The sequence below is a fragment of the Pan paniscus genome, chromosome 11, assembly GCF_029289425.2.
Source record: "Pan paniscus chromosome 11, NHGRI_mPanPan1-v2.0_pri, whole genome shotgun sequence".
NCBI classification, from domain to species: domain Eukaryota; kingdom Metazoa; phylum Chordata; class Mammalia; order Primates; family Hominidae; genus Pan; species Pan paniscus.
Window position 1 is genome coordinate 97,187,699 of NC_073260.2, and position 22,043 is coordinate 97,209,741.

The window sequence follows — 22,043 nt, forward strand, 5'->3', positions numbered from 1 at the left end:
GAGCTTGCAGTGAGCCGAGATCACACCACTGCAGTCCGGCCTGGGCAAAAGAGCGAGACTCCATCTCAAAAAAAAAAAAAAAAAAAAGAAAAAGAAAAAAACTATGCTCTCAAGAAATTTACAATACAGTCTGAAAAATATAAAATAATAAATGTCACCCATTTTTGACCCTCAAAGGATGATGAAGGGGTCAGGCATTTGGCTTCACATTCTAGTTGTACATTTTTTAGAATTGAATGCAGCTGGGGCCAGAAGGGCAGCATTTGTCCAGCCAGTTTCCCTTAGAACATTGGCATTCCCAGAGTTCCCACGCCACCGGTGGGACATTCTTGGTGTCATGCCTTGGGATTCCACAGTATGGAACTCTGAGACCCCCCCACCGCCTCATCTTTCCCTCTGCCTTGCCTCCACCATGCACAGCCACACATCTCTTTGTTGCTTTCGTCTCACGTGGACTGAGTATCTACCACACAGGTTGTGTTGAGGATCCATGCAGCACTCTACTGGGGTAGGAGAGTCAGTATCATACAGTGCCTAAGAAAAGTCTTAGATTCTGTGGGTTCCAACCCTGGACCCCGCATTTACTAACGTGCAAACTTGAGCAAGATATATGGCTTTTCAAAGCTTCATTTTCCTCATTCATAGCATGGGTATAATAATAAGAGTTATAAAAATTAAATGGGTTAGTCACGTGGAAGTGCTTAAGAAATGTTAGCTAAGTGAGACAATGACTGTAACAGTAGCTGGGCTGTAGTTAGTGGATGTTCCTGAATTCTGTCTTCCCTAGCTCCCATGACCTCTTTTCTGTCTTAACGATTGATTCCCTAGGTAGACTCCTAGCAAGTGTAGTTAATTGTATTTGTATCAGTCACTCCCATGGGATTGTCAACTCTTTGAGGGCTGGGAATATAAAGGACATATTCCTGCATTGCTTAGGGTTCCTGGTACCTAATAAATGCTTAATATGTTTTTGAATTGGGGAGAGTACTTTAAGGATGATGCACCTCCATTCAAAGGGATTACACACTGGTCACTCTCTTCAATACGCCCCTTATCTCGGAACATGCATGCAGACCTCCACTTACCCATTTCCATGTTGGGACTAATGCTTCATCCTGTCAGATTAGCAATAGACATTAAAAGCAAAATAAGACAGAGAGCAGGGATGCATCATAAGCTTTAGGTCTCACAGAGAAAGATGAGGCCTCAACTCTTAGTCATTCTCTGTTCCAAATTCCAGATAGATCACCCAGGAAATCTTGAATCCTCTCACACTGCTTTTGTGCCCTGGTGTGTCAGGCAAAGGATAACCAACCCTGTCTGTTTTAGCAGTGAAATTCTCATGTCCTAGGAAAACTCTTGGTGTCTGTCAAACTAGGACGGTTGGTCACCCTATCAGGCCTCTGAGTGGGAATACAGTTTGGAATTCAGAAGCTGGGAAGAGGTCACCCTGGCTAGCCTGGTGAAGACCAGCACATCCATCCACCCCCAGAGCTTGCCTCATGGCTCCCATTGGGACCTGCTGTTCAGCCGCTATGGCTGGCAGCCTGGGAACCCAGGCAAACACATGCCATTTCACTTGGTCTCCAGCAGGGAGGGGGAGCCTGGCACACTGACACAGACACAGACGTGACAGATCATCCATTGCTCATGTAAATGCAACAGCTGAAGATAACTTGAACTGAAGCAAGTTCCTTGTTGGAGGAAACAGCCCAAATGATGCTGATAATTAGAAAATGGGCCAGGCCCTGATTGAATAAGCAGGCTGCTGTTGGCCCTTGGCTGCCAGGGAGTCAGCTGACACAATTAAGCTAATCAGAATTATCATTAGCAAGCACGAATAGCCCGCAGTGTTTTGTTGGCCTTTCACTGAAAACAAAAGCAGACTCAGAGAGGGCTGTTAGCAATGCAGTAGTTGTGAATGAAGAGCTGATTAGGGCAGGGGGAGGACAGAGATTGGTGAGGTGGGGAGGACAGACAGGAGGGGACTTGTTTACCCTAATGCACCTGCTAACCCCTGGGTGACCTTGGTCCAGGACCTTCTCATTCTCTCTCCAAGGCTCCATTTTCTTGTTTCTAACAATGAAAGTGATTATACCACCACCTACCTTGTAGAGCTGCTGCTGTGAAAACCAATGTTACCACAGAGCTGTTCTGTTACCTTATAGCAGGTTGCTTGGACCATAGGGGTTTCTCAGGAGTCCACACACACACACTTGCATCAGAATCTCCTGGAGGAAGTACTTCGTAAGTACGTTCTTGGGCCTCACCCCAGATACACTAAATCAGAATTATTAAGATTAGTGCCTAGTACCAAGCACCCTCAGTCTGCATCTCAAACTTTAATGTGCATGTGAATCACCAGGGATCTTGCTGAAATGCAAGTTCTGATTCAGTACATCTGAGAGGAGGAGACTCGAGAATGTTCATTTTGCTCCCAGATGATATCGATGCTGCTGGTTCCCAGACCACACGTTGAGGGAAAAGACCCTAGATGACAATTACCCTCAAATGTGAGAATTACCATTTTTAGCACTTCATCTCTTCTCCTCTAGGATTGGGAGTTAGCTCAGTGGGGTGGGGAAGTAAAGCAAAAAGGAGAAAAATCTGAAGATCAGTGTTTGCCAAGAGAGCTCCTCAAAATGCCAGTCCTGAGTGATGGTCAGTGAAAATAGACTTCCTTCTGTGGTCAAATGAGTTTACAAAATACTACATCGTCTCCACCCTTGAAGATTTACAGTGTACAATAGCATATCAAAGCCTTTGAGAAGGTATCCAGTAAAGAAACTTGTTCAATTTTGTGTAGCCCGCCCAATTTAACTGCATTTGGCTACTGGACTTTTTTCTTTTGCTATCACTCATTGACATCTTAGAGATATCATGATCCATGGAACACACTCTGGGCAGCACTGCTCATCTTTGTGATGTGATGTGTCTCTAGATTTTTCTATTTTCCTCATGCCTCCACCCTGGCCTCAAACCACACAGCCACCACTGCCGCATGGAGAGGGAGGTGGGAAGGAAGTGAAACTCCATATGGGAGGGCTTCACACACACACAGGAAGTGCAGTCCTTTTCATTGTTGCTCCTCATCCTCCCACATCATCATATGACAGACACCCCTTCGTGGAATTCTTACCATGTGCATGACGCACAAGCATTTTCAAGAAATAATTAATAACTTCGTTTATTCAGTTCCAGATAATCTGTTAGTTCCTCTTGACATATATTATTTCATCTCCTCACACTTGTTACTTTTTTTTTTTTTTTTTTTTTTGAGACAGGGTCTCACTCTGTCACCCAGGCTGGTGTGATCATGGCTCACTGCATCCTCTAGCCTCCTGGGCTCAAGTGATCCTCCCACCTCAGCCTCCTAAGTAGCTGGGGCTACAAACACATGTCACCACACCTGGCTAATTTTTAAATTTTTTGTAGAGACAGGGTCTCACTATGTTTCCCAGGCTGGTCTGGAACTCCTGAGCTCAAGTGATCCTTCTGCCCCGACCTCCCAAAGTGCTGGGATTACAGATGGTACCTGGCCAGACTTGTTACTATTATTTCCAGCAGATGTGATGGGCAGTTTCTCAACATCTGAACCACATTCCTCTCCATCCCTTATCACTGCCATTTTGTCACACCAAAGTGCATGTCCCACCCCCAGTGTGTAGGTGCCTCTTGGCTAATGATTGAGATTTATGGTAGGCTCTACCACCAAAACTATCCTCTAAAAACGGGTGCTTTTTAGAACAATTTGAAGACGAAAGATTTGGAAAGCCTTGTCTCATAAAGGCCCAGCCACAAGCCTATCCAGGCCCCAGAATACACTGACCTCATGTTGCCCTAAGAGGTAGCCAGGCCACACATACACTTCTCTCAGAGCTGCTTGGGTGAGTGCAGTAGCCAAGGTTGGCCTGCAATGGTAAGATCAAGTCAGGACTGTGAAAAGAAGCAGAACCTCTCGCATGAGCCAGAGCTACTCCCTGAAATAGCCAGCAATGAAGAGCCATTGTGGGGCTTTTGAAAGGACCTTTTCTTTTGAAACATCATCTGTACAGAGGCCTCTGGGTTGCTTCTTGTCAGGCGGCTTCCTTGGCCTTCAGCCAGAAGGCTTGACGTGGACTCAGCCATTATAGAAGAAAGAGCTGCAGCCTGTGAAGCTGACAGTTTGGCCTTTACAATGGCATTTCCACTATTATGCTACCACATTAATTGCCACATGGGGCAAGGCATGTAATGGCTCTGAGCCTCAGTTTCCCCACCTGTAAAAGACATCATCCCTAGAATCCTCCCAGCCTGACCTACTGAGATTACTGATGGGTTACAACTGAGATTACTGACCTACTGGGATTACTACTGATATGATGTGTCAGCAGCCCTGTCATCTTTCATCCAAGACAACCGTTTCTCTTTGCTTAGAGAGCCCTTCATGGATTAAAGCCCACCGTGGGCCAGGCATGGTGGCTCACGCCTGTAATCCCAACACTTTGGGAGGCCGAGGCGGGTGGATCACCTGAGGTCAGGAGTTCCAGACCAGCCTGGCCAAAATGGTGAAACCCCATCTCTACTAAAAATACAAAAATTAGCCAGGCGTGGTGTCAGGTGCCCATAATCCCAGCTACTCGGGAGGCTGAGGCAGGAGAATTGCTTGAACCCAGGAGGTGGAGGTTGCAGTGAGCCGAGATCATGCCATCACACTCCAGCCTGGGGCACAACAGCGAGACTTCGTCTTAAAAAAAAAAAAAAAAAGCCCACCATGGCAGCAGAGGGGCAGAGGGGGTGTACATGTTGCCAAGAGTAGCTGGACTGTGCATTCATGGGGCTTTGCCAGTTCAGATGACAAGTATATGTGTGTCCAGGGTGGCATCGGCTGTTGGTGGTTGTTCAGGATAATGCAAAGGCTCAGAGATTAGTGGGAGGGCCTTCCAGATATCATTTTAGGAGACTTGGCAGATGTATTCTAAAGTGTCAATTGGAAAAATAGCAAAGAAACATGATTATTTCCAATGAATTGCCTTATGCTGGGTAACTGGGGATGTGGCAAAAATAGCCACATGTCTCTGCCAGTCCTATTTATTCATCCCTTGTTGATGTCCAGAGAACTTTTGCTTCTAGTTTATAGGGTGTTGGGTGGTTCATTTTTGTTTTAGGGTTTCTCTTTGTTTCTAATTTGGTCAGAGATGAGATGTGGTCTGATTTATTTCAGGGCCTAAAATATGATCAATTATAGTTGAAGATGTCTCTCATGGGAAAATTGCTAGCATATAATGTTAAGTAATAAAAGCAGGATACAAAACTGTACTGGAAAATCACTAATCATATGTCCACAGATGATAAAGGAAATAGAGCAAAAAGTGCCAACAGTGGTTCTCTCTTGGTATTACTATAGATAATGCTTTTTTAATTTTTCTTTGGTATATACTTTTTGGGGCTTTCTAAGTTTTCTGTCACAAACATGTGTCACTTTTCTAATCAGAAAAATCAAACTTTATACTTGAAAAGGCTTTTCCAACCACTTGTGACTACTGAGATTAACATTAAATTAAAAACTAGTTTCTTAGCCTTACTAGCCACATGTTAAGTGCTCAAAAGCCACATGTGTCTAGTGGCTATTGTATTGGATATCACAGATACTGAACATTTTCATCATTGTGGGACATTCTCTCAGACACCACTGAGCCAGAGGCTCTACCTTCAAGAGCTACTTTTTATAATCCACTCTTAACAACCACTCCCTCCACAAAGAGCCGCCAGATGTGTTCGCATTGTCTCCATGCTGCCACATGAGGCATTTCCGTTCATTGTTTAAGCCCCCTAGTATGGTTGCTTCTCTTTGCTAAGCCACTTCTCTCCTACTTTATTGATAGGAATAAATAAAACTCAGTACCTTCTGCTCAACATTTCTCCCTAGATTTCCCATCAGAACCTCCATCTCAGGAAGCTGCTCAGTATCTTAGGGGAGCTGTTGGTCTAAGACACCAAATCGTAATTGTACTTTTTAATTTTTTTAATGTTCTCTGCAGTGTTGGAAATTGCTGCAGGATGTCAGTCACAGCAGGGATTAATTCATCTTCATGAGCATTTACATGAAAATGTAAATAGTCAGTATGGCTTGATGCCCATATATAAGCCTGCCAAATTTTGGCTGCTATGTGTGGTCTAGACTAGTTTAAATTTCCCGGCCAGATAAGATTAGATTCTTTGGCTCCAAAAATGTCAAGGAAGTATTAACTTGGGATTTGAATGAAGGAAGGTTTTATTTATTGAAACATAACATTATATTTTCTCCCACCACCCACCTGTCCCACCACAATAAAAGCATGAAGATAAGGCAGGTTACAGGCAGTACCTAGCCTAGGGACTTGTGTGGTCACTTGTGTGGTCTCAGGAGCACTTCCTCCTATGAAACAATTTTATACATAAAGGTCAGATATACAAACCACCAGCAAAGCCAGTTAAGCTATAATGTGGTACTGGAACATAATACTAATTAGTATTAATTCCAAGATGTTGGTGCTAATAGAGTCCTATTACATTGTGCATCTAAGTGTAAATGGACCAATAGACAAGAATAATGCCTGGAGGCAGATCTGGAAGAAGAAAGAGATATGCAAATAGCTCCATAGGGAACTTCCCAGAGTTCTTTGAATGGGCCATGTCCTCTCACCCCCAGGCCATTGTATGTACAACTCCTTTGGCTTCCATGTCCTCAGCTTAAGTCCTGCTCATCCTGCAAGTCTAGGCCTAATTGTCTGCTTCTCAGAGACAAACACCTTTCATTTGAAACCTTAGGTTTCTGCGGGCTACTCCCAGAATGCCCTGATATCAGAGAGGGCAACCAAGATGGAAATCACCATGTATCTTCTACAGACTAGAGTCAGAAGTGATAACCCAACCCTCTTCCCACTTTCCATTCATTAGAAGTAGGTTACTAAGTCCAGCCCACACTAAAGGAAAATTAAGGTCTATTTCTTTCTTTCTTTTTTTTTTTTTATTTTGAGATGGAGTCTTGCTCTGTCACCCAGACTGGAGTGCAGTGGCATGATCTCGGCTCACTGCAACCTCCACCTCCCTGGTTCAAGCGATTCTCCTGCCTCAGCCTCCAGAGCAGCTGGAATGAGAGGTGCATGCTACTATGCCCGGATAATTTTTTTATTTTTAGTAGAGATGGGGTTTCACCATGTTGGCCAGGCTGGTCTGGAACTCCCGAACTCAAGTGATCCTCCCGCCTCAGCCTCCCAAAGTGCTGGGATTACAGGTGTGAGCCACCAGGCCTGGCCATATTTCTTGAAGAGAGAAATGTTAAATAATTCTTCATATGTTAAATAATTTTAAAATATTTTTAAACCACCACAGAGACCAACATTTTTAAACTGGTGATGTTTTTCTTTGACCTCTGCATTTCTCTTTCTTTTCCCATTTTCTACATCCTACAGCACAAGTCTGCTACCTCTCCAGAGTGCTCATTGCTCAAGAAATCTGACTCCGTGAAAACTCCTATTACCTCAGTGTGGTTTCTTCTTCCTCCCCTTCCTTGAAAGAAGCCAGTCTAGCCAACTATCTACACTTTCTCACTTCCCTTTCAATTCACAGTAACTTGCCCTCTACCACTCCAGAAACCTGGTCTTTCTACAGAAGTACAGTCATGTGTCACATAATGATGGGAATACATTCTGAGAAATGTGTCTTTAGGCAACTTTGCCATAATGTGAACGTCATAGAGTATACTTACATAAAAATAGATGGTGTAGCTACTACACACCTAGGCTATATGGTATAGCCTATTGCTCCTAGGCTATAAACCTGTACAGCATGTTACTATAATGAATACTGTAGGCAACTGTAACATAATGGTAAGTATTTGTGTATCTAAACATAGAAACAGTACAGTAAAAATACAGTGTGAAAGATAAAAAATGGTACACCTGCCTAGAGCATTTGCCATGAATGGAGCTTGTAGGACTGGCAGTTGCTCTGGGTAAGTCAGTAAGCTTCTACTTGCTTACTTCCACCCTATACCTTCTCCCAGAATCCATCCTACACGCAACACCTTGGCTAGACCTAATGGTGTTTTTGTCACCCCCTGCTGGCAGCGATCACCACCCTACCCTAGAAGTCCATCCCCCAAGACTGCACTTCAGAAGCCTGGCACCTCACCTGTGCTATGGCACCCATTATGCAAACCCCAGTACCACCAGGGCGCTACGTTCCAGGCACATGGCTGGGTGCTGAGGATACAGTGATAGGCCAGGCTTGGTCCTCAGTGTGAGCCTGCTTCTATGTGCAGGCATATGAAAGGTCTTACTTTTCCCACTGGTAAAAATAAGAAGGCATAGCCAAGATCAGCAGTTACCAAACTGCGGCCCTTAGCACACAGGTTCTATAATTTGCTGGGTGAAGCTGGAACCTAGTTCAGGGACTTCACCTAACCTGAGCTGAATGGCATGTGTGTAAGACCACATTAAAAGAAATGGTTTCTGCTGCTAAAATAAGTTTTAAATCCATTAGGATAGGTTTAGATTCCCTCCAGTTCTGGCATGTTGTGGATCCAGAATAACATAGATTGTCACTGCCTTTCCTTTTACTTTGTTTATTTCTAATAGTATAATTCTGTTTATTTTATTTTATTTTGAGATAGAGTCTTGCTCTGTTGCCCAGGCTGGAGTGCAGTGGCATGATCTTGGCTCACTGCAACCTCCACCTCCTGGGTTCAAGCGATTCTCCCACCTCAGACTCCCGAGTAGCTGGGACTACAGGTGTGTGCCACCATAACTGGCTAATTTTTTGTATTTTTGGTAGAGACAGGGTTTCACCATGTTGGCCAGGCTGGTCTTGAACTTCTGACCGCAAGTGATCCATCCACCTCGACCTCCCAAAGTGCTGGGATTATGGGCATGAGCCACCGCACCCGGCCTCTAATGGTATAATTTTAAAATAGAGATTGATGGTAGAGATTTATGTCCATGTCTTATTAAAATATTTTCATATAGAAGAACTTTAAATGGCCTGTAATAACTATATATATTTTTTCATTTGATTTGTTCAGCTTCAGAGGATATAATAATAGGGAAGACTTTTAAGTAAAACTATGAGCCAAGTGCTGTAGGAAATGTGTTTATGTATTATGTCATTCAATCTGCACACAATTCTATGAGATAAATACTGTTTCTCTTCATTATAAAAAGGAAGAAAATCAGATGCGGAGGTGAAATAACTTGTCCAATGTCACACAGCTCTGTGGAGCCAAGATTGAGCACATACGGTCTGATTCCAAAACCCAGATACAGCCTTTCCTAGACCATTCGGGCTGCTATAACACAATGCCTCTGGCTGGGTAATTTATAAACAACAGAAATGCATTGCTCACAGTTCTGGAGGCTGGGAAGTCCAACATCAAGGTGCTAGTATCCAATAAGGGTTTGGTATCCAATAAGGGTTTGCTCTCTGCCTGAAAGATAGTGCCTTCTCACTGCATTCTCACATGGCAGAAGGGCAAGGAAGCCCCCCATCAGGTCTCTTTTATAAGGACACTAATCCCATTCATGACGGCGGATCCTCATCACTTAGTCACTTCCCAAAAGGCCCCACCTCTTAATACTATTACACTGGGCATTAGGTTCCAGCATGAATTTTGGAAGACAGCAACATTCAAATTATAGCATGGTATTTGCTGAGGAAACTAATTTGAGGTGGATTTTTGCCCAAAAAGGCATACTTACTCAACTAGATTCTGATGATCTGCAGCAGCTAGATAATTTCCAAGGGCCTCCAGCTCCACGAGCCCAGTTCTCTCCCTGTCTCAGCAGTGTGTGCTGTGGGACCACAGTCAAGTCACTTTAGATACCTGAGCCCATGAAATACACATAGTGCACATAGTTGAGCGACTCAGGTGAAACAGGAGTAAGGAGCCAATCCTAGGTGCTGCTGTAGCTCAAGAGGTATGACTACTGCCCTCAAGGAGTTTAATGACTATGGATCAGAAGATCCAAAGCCAAAGTCAACAGAGTCAGGCAGGTAACAAATATCAGTTAACAGGCGAGTAGCATGAAATAGGAAGCTGTGGGGGCAACCACCATGCAACTTAACTAATGGTTTCAGGGCAGGCATAGAGGCCCAGTGCTTCCAAATCAGAAGAATCTGGAACTCTAGCATTTTAGGTGAATTCTCCAGAGTTTTAAATGATGGCAACTACTTAGAGCAGTACTTGTATTTCATTTTGTTTTTAAATCTACAGATTTAAAAATCTGTAGATTTTTTAAAAACCCCTTCTGGGAGTACAGTTTGCTTAGGGATCATCTGTTTGCAGTCATGCTTTATACAGGGCCTATGGTGGGCAGGAGCGGTTCTGACCCATTACAACCTGGCAACACATCCACAGTGCCCACATTTAGAGAGCAATTTTTAGTTTTCCCTTGTCCTGAAAGCCCACAACTTTCAAGCATATGAAGCAAAGTGTTTGTGTGTGGGCTTGGGGGAGGCGTATGCAGGGTTTCAGTGAAGACAACAAGACAGTGGTCATTTATTGGGTTGATGTCAGCTTCACCCCATGCTGCTGCATACTGGATCACCATTGCTGGCCTATAGTGACTGTATTGCTGTGGGCACCAAGAGACAGAGCATGGCTGTTCCTTTGTCATTGGCTTCACTTGACACGACCAGTGTCATCGCCAGTTGGCATTTAGGTTGTTGACCCTGTCGCGGCCAGGCCGAGATTATAAGCAGCTTTGTTATTGTATGTGCCTATTCCAAACAGTAGAGCCTTCAGAAACCGCACTGCGGGGCACCTCTGCTCTGGGAAACTGGTGGAAAGGACCAGAGTGCTCACAGCACATCCAGAAGGGATTTCATCTTATTCACCTTTGGAGAGCATTGGCAAATACACAAGAATCAAAGTAGACATTAGACCACATCCACATCCAGCTTTAATTTTACAGCCTAATGATTGAAGAAGACTTTTCATTAAGGTTGGCACTCTTGCCCGTATCTAAATTCCATTTTTAATTCAAGGTTTCTATTGTGGTTTCCTCTTTCTTTGGAACTCACTCTTTCCCTGACGGCTACGACAGCCTTTGTACGTATACTGCAGAGGAATCTTCATAGGTGCTCAGTGGGTGTGTTTTTTCCCTTTGGTGTCGCTGGCGTAAGATGTCAGAGTTATAATAGGTTCTCAGACATAGTTACTCTATTTTGTTTTTTGTTGCTAGTGCAACGGTACTTGGCATTTTGCATTAAAAGAAGGTTATTCTAAATGGAATAATTCTCATTTTTCTAATACTGACAGCAATAACAGAGGGAACTGAATTAGTCAGGCATGGATGTTTTCTTGAACACACATTACACACACAAGCACCCACATGAACATGCACTAATGCTCATTTGTCCCAATAAAGCCTCAAATCTTTCAAAACTCCTATGAGGATTTTTGTTTCGTTTCACTAATGGACTTATGTGTAAAAAATCTTCTTCCTTGAAGCTTTTGAATTTTTTTTCTAAAATGGATAGCTATGTTTTTTTTTCCTTTCTAAATTTTTTTAATTGTGGTAAAATACACATAAGGAAATTTACTGTCTTAACTATTTTTAAGTGTACAGTTCAGTGGCATTAAATGCGCTCACATTGTCATGCAAACATTACCATCATCTATCTAGCTTCAAACTCTGTATCTTGGTACCTATGGCTTTTGTTTTTGTTGTTGTTTCTTCACATATGAATTGGGTCTTTAGGATTTGCAAGTGAGGCCAGGATGGGGAACAAAAATTACGTGAAGTAAAAGGATATCTTGCTTTATTTCTCTTGAACTGAACCAGTGCTGCTACCAATTTTCAATGCATTCCACAATTTCCCTCTGATATTGAGAGCAAACCACAGTGTAACAACAGTAGCATATAATGCCCTGTACTGCTAAAAAAAAAAAAAAAAGGCTAAAATTCCAGCCTCATAATAAAAGACGAACAGGTGAGGACGGAGCCCTAACAGTAAAAATGCTTTTGCCTTATTAAGACATTTCCTGTATGTAAAATTCATATTGTTTTCATGGATCATTCACTGGGAGTCTGAGAATAAGGAAAGAAAAGGACTTGTCTCCTCTCATACTCTGAAAGCCAAAGAGGTTTAGTTCTTTTTTTTTTTTTTTTTTTTTAGTATTTATTGATCATTCTTGGGTGTTTCTCGGAGAGGGGGATTTGGCAGGGTCATAGGACAATAGTGGAGGGAAGGTCAGCAGATAAACATGTGAACAAGGGTCTCTGGTTTTCCTAGACAGAGGACCCTGCGGCCTTCCGCAGTGTTTGTGTCCCTGGGTACTTGAGATTAGGGAGTGGTGATGACTCTTAATGAGCATGCTGCCTTCAAGCATCTGTTTAACAAAGCACATCTTGCACCGCCCTTAATCCATTTAACCCTGAGTGGACACAGCACATGTTTCAGAGAGCACGGGGTTGGGGGTAAGGTTATAGATTAACAGCATCCCAAGGCAGAAGAATTTTTCTTAGTACAGAACAAAATGGAGTCTCCCATGTCTACTTCTTTCTACACCGACACAGTAACAATCTGATCTCTCTTTCTTTTCCCCACATTTCCCCCTTTTCTATTCGACAAAACCGCCATCGTCATCATGGCCCGTTCTCAATGAGCTGTTGGGTACACCTCCCAGACGGGGTGGCGGCTGGGCAGAGGAGCTCCTCACTTCCCAGACGGGGCGGCCGGGCAGAGGCGCCCCCCACCTCCCAGACGGGGCAGTGGCCGGGTGGCTGGCCGGGCGGGGGCTGACCCCCCACCTCCCTCCCAGACGGGGCGGCTGGCCGGGCGGGGGCTGCCCCCTACCTTCCGGATGGGGCAGCTGCCGGGCGGAGGGGCTCCTCACTTCGCAGACAGGGTGGCTGCGGGGTGGAGGGGCTCCTCACTTCTCAGACGGGGCAGCCGGGCAGAGACGCTCCTCACCTCCCAGATGAGGGGGTGGTCGGGCAGAGACACTCCTCAGTTCCCAGACAGGGTGGCGGCTGGGCAGAGGCGCCCCTCACCTCCCAGACGGGGCGGCGGGGCAGAGGCGCTCCCCACATCTCAGACGATGGGCTGCCGGGCAGAGACACTCCTCACTTCCTAGACGGGATGGCGGCCGGGAAGAGGCGCTCCTCACTTCCTAGACTGGGCGGCCGGTCAGAGGGGCTCCTCACATCCCAGACGATGGGCGGCCAGGCAGAGATGCTCCTCACTTCCCAGACGGGGTGGCGGCCGGGCAGAGGCTGCAATCTCGGCACTTTGGGAGGCCAAGGCAGGCGGCTGGGAGGTGGAGGTTGTAGCGAGCCAAGATCACGCCACTGCACTCCAGCCTGGGCAACATTGAGCACTGAGTGAGCGAGACTCCGTCTGCAATCCCAGCACCTCGGGAGGCCGAGGCAGGCAGATCACTCGCGGTCAGGAGCTGGAGACCAGCCCGGCCAACACGGCGAAACCCCGTCTCCACCAAAAAATGCAAAAACCAGTCAGGTGTGGCGGCGCGCGCCTGCAATCCCAGGCACTCTGCAGGCTGAGGCAGGAGAATCAGGCAGGGTTGCAGTGAGCCAAGATGGCGGCAGTACAGTCCAGCCTCGGCTTTCACAACTTTGGTGGCATCAGAGGGAGACCGGGGAGAGGGAGGGGGAGACTGGGGAGAGGGAGAGGGAGACGAGGGAGAGGGAGGAGAGGGAGAGGGAGAGGGAGACGAGGGAGAGGGAGAAGGAGACGGAGACGAGGGAGAGGGAGGAGAGGGAGAGGGAGACGAGGGAGAGGGAGGAGAGGGAGCGGGAGACGAGGGAGAGGGAAGAGAGGGAGAGGGAGAGGGAGACGAGGGAGAGGGAGGAGAGGGAGAGGGAGAGGGGTTTATTTCTAAGGGACTATAGGCATGTAGAGTTCACTCCACTCTTGTTTTAGAAGTGTTTTCCTACTAATGTAACATCACTGTTCTCCCAAGACAGAAGACTGGACTATTTATAGATTAAATAAATATTGGACTATTTATTGCCAGGTCAGTTTTGGAAAGGCAGCTTGGGGATCCATTTATAACCATGTGGGTCAAAACTAGAGAGTCTCACTGGTCATGGTATTGGCATGGTGCGGCGCGAGGTCAGCCAGCTTTTCTGAAAAGGCCCCCATGCTAAATGCCGGGCTCTGTCACAGTCGCTCAGCTCTGCCATGGAAGTGCAGAAGCAGCCACAGGCATTCATCCATAAATGGGTGTGGCTTATTCCAATAAAACTTGTTTATGGACATGGAAATTTGAATTTCATAAAATAATCATAAGTCATAAAATGTTCTTTCTTTTTTCAACTATTAAAAAATGTAAAAACCACTCTTAGCTTATGGGCCATACAAAAACAGGTGTGGACTGGATTTGACCCATGAACTGTCATTTTCTGGTCCCTGATATAGAAAAAAAGATAGGATTCCGAGGCCTGTTGATAAGATCCAAATGATATCCTGGTTTGAATTCTCGCTCTGCCAAGTATCAACCATGTAACCTTGGGCAAGTCACTAACCTTTCCAAGTTTCAGTTCCTCTCTAGGGGAAGCATAATGGCCACCCCATAGACCTGAGAGTCAGTGACAGAGTCGGGCACAAAGTGGTGATCAGCTCCTGAGGCTCTCACGAGACCAAATTTCTCTCTGTGAGAGCTTGAGAACATGTTTCAATAGGTGGTAGTCAAACTTCTAGGAAGAGATCTCATTGTATTAAAAGGAAAATTTTAGTTTTGTTTCATGTCTATTTACTCCATCAAAATAACACTTTGTTCCTACCAAAGGAGTGAGACTGCTTAGAAACTACAGACTTCCTAAATTACAGGCTCACTGAGGAAGCACATTCCCCATATGTTTTCATCAACACACAATAGAGGTCTTATTAAGCAATGGCAAGCTCTGTCCTGTGGTGAATTCAGCTAGGCTGAACGGCTTCTATGGAATCCTTTGTTTTCCCAGGGGAGGTAAATTCTTCCTTTAGGGGCCCATGCCCTGAAAGTTCAGAATACTCCCTCCAAAAGGACAAACCGTTTGTTCAGCGTTTCTTGCATGTCATTAAGAGTTGCCCCCATTAAGCTTCTCTCAGAATAAATAAAACTCTGGTGCCTGCAACCTAACCTGGAGTTTCCGGAACTCTCTGCTTCACCGGCCAGTGCCTTCCCTCCCACTCCTGATAGAAAGGCCACATGACAGAAGCAAATGTGAGAATTCCTTCCCCTGCCCTCCCGCATCCAGCCTTTAAGGAGCTGCACAACCCTACAGGGGGCATTGGGCCATGCTGAAATCTGTTTCATTCCTCAAAGCGGGTGGGTGCACTCAGTCACCCTTTGCTCATCCCAGAACAAGGGGCAGCAGCAGCATCTGCCAGAAACCAATCCAGCTGCGCTGACAAATGCTGGGTATGAGAAGGAGGGAGGCAGACTCCTGCCAACTGTGCAGACCTCCATGGGGGCTCTGGAGAAGTTGGGTAACAGAGGAGGAAAGGAGCGGGGAGCAGCAGCCAAATGTCAGAGATCTCAGTGTCACTTTGAGCAGAAATCACAGGCTCCTTTGATCACAGGTAGCATCAGTCTGAGCAGAAATCAGGTTGGATCCCCTGTCCCATCAGTGCACCAGCGAGGTTGATACAGGTGGGAAGGACATGGTAGGTGGATCCACAGAGCAAGGCAGGGTGCTAAAAAAAAAGCACAGAGTTGCAGAATGAGGGGGTGGGCTGCGGGGCTCTAGGGAGGGGATCTGCAAAGATACAGTGACCACAAACAGTTTTGATTAATGCTCTTGCTTTCACGATGCACTATGAGGCAACCCACCATGTGTCCGTAACCCATCTCCTGTGGTTAAATGAGAGAACTTCAAAAATGTGCAGCTCTGTCTTTATAAGAAACAATGTAAATCAGGAGGCTGAATATGTTTACACAAAGTGACTTATTTTTAATGTTTGCAGGGTTTGGAAATAGAAGAGCAGTTTGATTTTTGTATCGGTATGAATAAATATTCTCCGTGGGTGGCGAGTGTGTGTGTTTATCTAGCCATACATATGTATATGTGCACTTGGGAGCCTGCACATATGTGCACACATTCACACACACACACCCCTCCATCGTGGAAACGCCCTCCGTGTCAGTAATGTGGGCTGTTGTTTAGGAACAGAATTAATCAAATAAATATTGTTCTGTGTGGTTTAGGGAAGTCTGGCCTGCCTTGTTTCTATTTTTATTTCGTTTGGCTTATTTGCCACCCACATTCCTAAAAGAGAGCAGAAAGAACATTTCTAATTCCTGTGTGCTGGTTGGATCCTGTATATACTTAGAGTTGAGGAAATTTTAAAAATATTTTTGTAGACTGGCTGCCCTGCCTGCCTTATAAGAATTCAGACTTTGGGATGCTAGCAAAGGAAGAACAGCAGCCCTGGCTGTGGGCCTCCTGGGAACGGTCCTGCCAGCCGAGTCCCTACTCCCGTGGCCCATGCTGATGTGGTACAGCCGCTGATTCAGAGACTCAACTGAAACAGCACGTGTAGATATGAATGAAGATATATTCAGCACGATGGCTCAGGATATAGTAGACTGGTTAGGAGGATGGGTTTTCAAGTTTCAACCTTGGCCAGGGTAATTATTAGTGATGTGGCCATGGCCGAGGTACTTAACCTCCATTACCTCTCTGTAAAATAAGAATGATACCACATACCCCATAAGACTGAATGAAATGATGTCCAGCATTGAGCACAGTGCCTGGCACACAGAAAAGGTGCGGGAAATGATAGAAACTACTCCATTCGGAACACAAGACACTTTGGTTAATGATGGCTCTCTTATCACTGCCCCATCTTGTTCACTCTGACTCTTGTGACCTAGCACGGCTTCATTCATTCATTCGTTCACTTCTCAAGTTATTTATACCAATAAAGCCTAGTTCCAAAATAAATTTGGGGTGGCTGATGTCAGCCCCTACTGGAATTCTCTCTCCCAGATGCTCTGGAACAGACACAACAACGTTACAAAAAAATAGTTTCTAAAAAAATATTTAGGCCTCATGCCTGAACCTCGCCTAAGGATTCCACGATTGACTCCTGGTCCCTTTACCCTCCTCTGAAAACAAGCTTCCAGGCAGAAAGCTCCACCAGCTTGATCACTGCAGAAAAGGCCTTGAGGGCAAGAACGAAGTCCCCTGAGCCTAGGGCGAGGGCATGGCAGGGAGATTCTCCCCGAGGGTTCCCAGGGATCCCTAACTTGCAGCACTCCCTCCACAGCCTCACAGAAACAGCTGGGAATGGTCCGGGAAAGCAGATTAAGCAGCCCTGGACTCACCCTCACTCTGCACCAAGGATGCAACTGAGGGCTCCTTAGAAAGTCATGCCCCAGGAGGCCCCACTTGTGGAGTTACCTGCCTGTCCACCGGAGTCGGGGTGGGAGGGGTCCTTCCCCTGGAGTTGCCAAGGCATTTGGGAAAAGGCCAGTGTTATTTCCTCTGATACATACAGCTATTTGGATTCTAGAAAGCTAAAAGAGAAACACCACAGGAAGTGGGGAGCCAGCCTCGTTTGGACAGCTGTGGTCCCGACAGCGACACAGTGGCCTCCCTGTGCCCGAGGCCAGGCAAGAGCTGCCCTGCTGTTGTTCCCACCTTCTACGGTTCCCACTTTGCCACATGGACTTGGCTGTAGAGTTGTTTGGGATGTTTTGTATTTGCTTGTTTGTTTTTCTTTTCTTTTTTTCTCTCCTCTCTTTTTCCGGGGATTTCCCTGCAGCAAGCAGCCTGATGTTTTTCATGGGTCTTCCTTGAAGTCAGACACTCGCCTTCAAAGCAGAACTGCACCCCTGTCTGAAGGAGAGCCAGCTGCCAGGGCAAATTCTTAGCAACCAGCTCTGGGGCGCTGCTGGGATCCTCTATCTCTCTTTCATCACACCCAGAGTTCTGCTCCCTTTCTGGGAATTGCTCTGTCTCCCACCTAGGTGGCTTGTAAGCTTCACCCACACCCAAGCGGGGCTGGGAAAGAGGAACTGGAGTGCTCTGGAGGAAACAAGGAAATAGGGCTCTCCATGCAGAAGGAACAAGCGTGCAAAGATGCAGGATACACAGAAGCAAGGTGTATGCAAGGCCACAGACAGGGGCGGGAAGCAGATCCAGAAGTCCTTGCAAGTCATGGGAAGTTGAGGACTTGATCTGGTAGGAAATGGAGATGCAGGAAAACAGTTTTATTTCTCCCTGGATCTTCAGCAGTACCTTTCCAGCCAGTGCTGTTGAGGACACCAGCAGGCATTAGAGAGTAGTGCTTCTGGGCCTTGGTGCATACTGGAATCATGTGGCTGTTACCTCTAGGACCACAGGCAGCATGGTGCCATGGGGAATTCTGAGCCCTTCAAACTGGACGATTCAGAGAGAACAGTTGGTTTTCATTTTGATCATCGAGTGCCTTACCACAATACCACTGCCTCTTTTGATTCCACAGCCCCTGAAAGCACACCTGCCCTTGCCTTGGGATTCTTTCGACAACAGTATCACCATGCCTCTCATAGCGCCACGACACTAGAAGAAACCTCACTGATTGCTGTCCCTGTCTACAGTCCGAGAGGATTTCAAATGGGCCCACACGGTATAGCTGAGAACCCGAATCCCTTGCTGATGCCAGCTCATTTTCTTTGGTCTCATCCTCATCACTCCTCCAAGAAAACTACCCAGTCCAGAGGGACTTGCTTTTGCTATAAGTGGGTTAGATCTTGAGATAAGGAAATAGCAAAATGTTGGTGTAACATTGAGTGTGGAAATGTGGCCTGAGGGAAGTGAGTGCTGGCAGGAGCTGAGGACCCTGTTGGGAGGGGGCCATGAAACCTTGGCATAGACCTCACCAGCACAGCTGTTTGGAATGGAGGCAGGAAGGGCAGGGGAAAGCCATGAGAGAGGGAATTTTCAAGATGGTCAGTGTTCTCAATCCACAGCCATCACAGAAGAAACTAATGAAATATGGGTACAATCTGGAGATTTTTAAGTCTCTAAGAAGTGGAATTTGTGAGACAAAAGGCTTCCAGAAAGCCCTCTTTCTGACCTGGCCTCTACCCCTAGAGGGCCTTAGCCTTGCTGTGGGGAATGAAACTCTTCCCCGTTGTAGGGTTTTGGTGCTGTCCACCCCCAGCCCAGCCAGAAATGTGGCTTCTGTACTTCTGCTGCAGTTCAAGCCACTTTTCCAGGTATGTCCCATCTGAGTGGAGATGGGGCTGATGGCAGGCCACAGGGCCAAGCTCAGGCATGGGGCCGGTAGCTGGGACTGAGGCTGCACTGCTGATTAATGGGCAGGGAGGCACTTTGTGAAACGAACAACACCCTTTGACGGCCTTTTCCGGGGGACTCGCAGCTTTCCTCGTGTCTTTTCAGCAATATCACATTTGATTTTACCTTTAAAATGTATTGATGAAGCTGCATTATTGGAAAAGGTGCTGGGGGAGATGAATCTCTCCTACTTTCTGTTCTATTTCCATTACTTCAGGGATGTGTGCGCATGTGTATACATGTGCACGGGCGTGCTGTATTAGAGAGCCCAATTTCCTTTATATACATGAACTCCTCCCCCTAGTAGCCACCATTAAACATCCAAAGGCTTTAAAATGGGCAGTGAGAAGTACACAACATAATGTCAGATGTGGCCCTGAGAGAGGCGTACTGCTCACTGCCCTGCTTTAAGCCATTGGCTGTTTAATGGTGGTTACTAGGGGCAGGAGTTCACGTATATAACAGTCATTTTTCCAAAGTTTCCAGCACCAAGGGTTCTCCTGCTCCTTGCCACACTGCGGAGCCTTCTACATCTCTTCACACTGCTTTTCTTCCTTGATTATTTTTTGTTTCAAATATTTCTTCTTCCCCCTTTCTCCTGGTGTCTCAGAGTTAGCAGGAAGCTGGTAATTAAAAGAAGGCATGGGTTTTGAAATGCTGCTATGGTAACTCTTCCCCCGCCTTATACGTTTCACAACAGAAACAAAAAGACTCACTCCTTTTCTTTTGCTCCTCCCTGCAACAGAGTAATGAAAGCAGAGTGTTGTTTGCTTGTTTTTGTTTTTGAGTCCACTAAATCATTATTGTTACACTGACTAGCTGGGTGAACTTGGGCAAGTTAGTTCAAATTTCTGGGCCTCCTTTTCCTCATCTGTAAATTAGAAAAAGTAATGCCTAGTTCACAGAGTTGTGAGAAAGTGCGCAAGGTAAGTCTAAGTGCCTTCCCCATCGTAGGTATGAAATGCGTGTTTCCTTCCACCTCTCATTTTACTTGGGTCTGTAGACCTAATAAGTGTTGCTTTTCATTGGATTTCAGTTTAATTTAATATGTTTTAAGCACCTAGTATGTGCCAGGTCTTGAGCACCAGGGTCTACACAAATACCAGATAGGTTTTCTCTCTTCAAGAGCAGCCTGGTGCTGAAACCAGGAATGTGATAAACGGTCGCACAACAGTGTGAAAGGTGTCATGGGCACTGAGGGAATCTGGAAGAGGAGCACCTAGGATTCCTTGGGGACAGGGTGGGAGGGTAGAAGAATGTGTCCCTAAGGAGATGACAACTGGTCAAGAGCGTTAAAGGGTGTTGGCGATGGGAGAAGGGTGTTCTGGGAAGAGAGGAGCATGTGTATGGAAATCGTTGTGTGTTCCATGGGAGAGAAGGAGCGTCGGCCACCGATGGGGGATGAGGTTGAGTGCCTGAGAAGAGTCTAGATCAGGAACAGCATCGTACGTTACAGTGGAGACTTGGTTTGAAAACTATTGAAAGCCATTAATGGAGTTTAGGAGCACCATAAGATGATACAGATTTTACCTGCAGCACATCAAGCCAGCTCTAAGAAATCCTGTGTACACAAATTGCCTCTTTCGAATCAATGTGAAGTCAGAGAGCCCACAGGCCAGCAGTCCAGTTCTGCCACTAATTAGTTTTGCCGCATTAGGGAAGTCACTTACTCTCCGATGGTCTGAGTTGCCACATCTCCGAAATTAAAGTGTTGGAGTAGGTGACACCCATGTTTCCTCCCAGCTATAACAGCAGCCTATGACTCTGTGATGATGTCACTGCTTTTTGGTGCTTGTTTCATAATTCCTAGAGTAAACTTATTAAAACTGCTGTGCAAGCATGATGACTGACCCCTAGTAAACATCAAGTGTTCTTCTTTATATGTTCCATATGAAAATTAGCTTCTTGGGCCAGGCGCAGTGGCTCATGCCTATAATCCCAGCACTTTGGGAGGCCGAGGCAGGCGGATCACGAGGTCAGGAGATCGAGACCGTCCTGGCTAACTGCTAAAAATACAAAAAATTATCTGGGCGTGGTGGTGGGTGCCTGTAGTCCCAGCTACTCGGGAGGCTGAGGCAGGAGAATGGCGTGACCCCAGGAGGTGGAGCTTGCAGTGAGCCGAGATCGCGCCACTGCACTCCAGCCTGGGGGGACAAAGCGAGACTCCATCTCAAAAAAAAAAAAAAAGAATATTAGATTACTAAAATGTGTGATGATGTAGTGCAGTAAACTGAGAGCGTCGATTTCTTTGTAGTCTTGCCTAAGTCGGAGAGTATTTGTGTGACTTGGAATAAGTCATTTTACTTCTCTGGATCATTATTCCCTACCCTCCACTGACTACCAGTTATAAAAATGGGTACACTGAGGTTAGACTAAGATTTGACTCTTAGAGTTCACGGAAGTTTGTTCAATGGCTATCAAAAACTTCTTCCAACTGCTAACAAGTACATAAAGAAGATTTAAATTTAAAAAGTGTTTAGATCAGAACAGAAAAACTTGAGTATCTTATGTAAAACACAGGCTGATTTCATCCACCCCCACCGTCCCCACAAAAACTAGGCAAATGTCATTTTAATTTCATTTCTAAAGTGAAATATGATTTCAGTTTGGAGTCTCTGTCTACTTTCCTTTTTGTTTTTTAAATAACCGGTCTTGTTTTCTTAGAAAAAAATTCATGCATATCAAAAATACCTAAAACTTCAGACTCTGCAAAGGACAAAAAAATTAGAAATAGAAAACATACACAATTGTATTCACCCAAAGATAAATTTATCATGTTGGACCCATATT

At 45.7% G+C, this 22,043-nt stretch overlaps 1 protein-coding gene across 4 annotated transcripts in view; it reads left to right on the forward strand.

The window, feature by feature from the left end:
• The window catches only part of MOB3B (MOB kinase activator 3B), a 201,605-nt gene that overhangs the window by 174,462 nt on the left and 5,100 nt on the right, over positions 1–22,043 (forward strand). For 3 of the 4 annotated variants that reach the window (XM_057298722.2, XM_034967275.3, XM_034967276.3), the window contains exon 4: positions 18,439–22,026. The exons of the other annotated variant lie outside the window; for it this stretch is intronic. In XM_057298722.2, coding sequence (XP_057154705.1) covers positions 18,439–18,519 — 81 coding nt within the window. In that variant the 3' untranslated portion in view covers positions 18,520–22,026. Of the gene's footprint in view, positions 1–18,438; positions 22,027–22,043 lie in introns of those variants that run through there. 4 annotated transcript variants of the gene reach the window in all.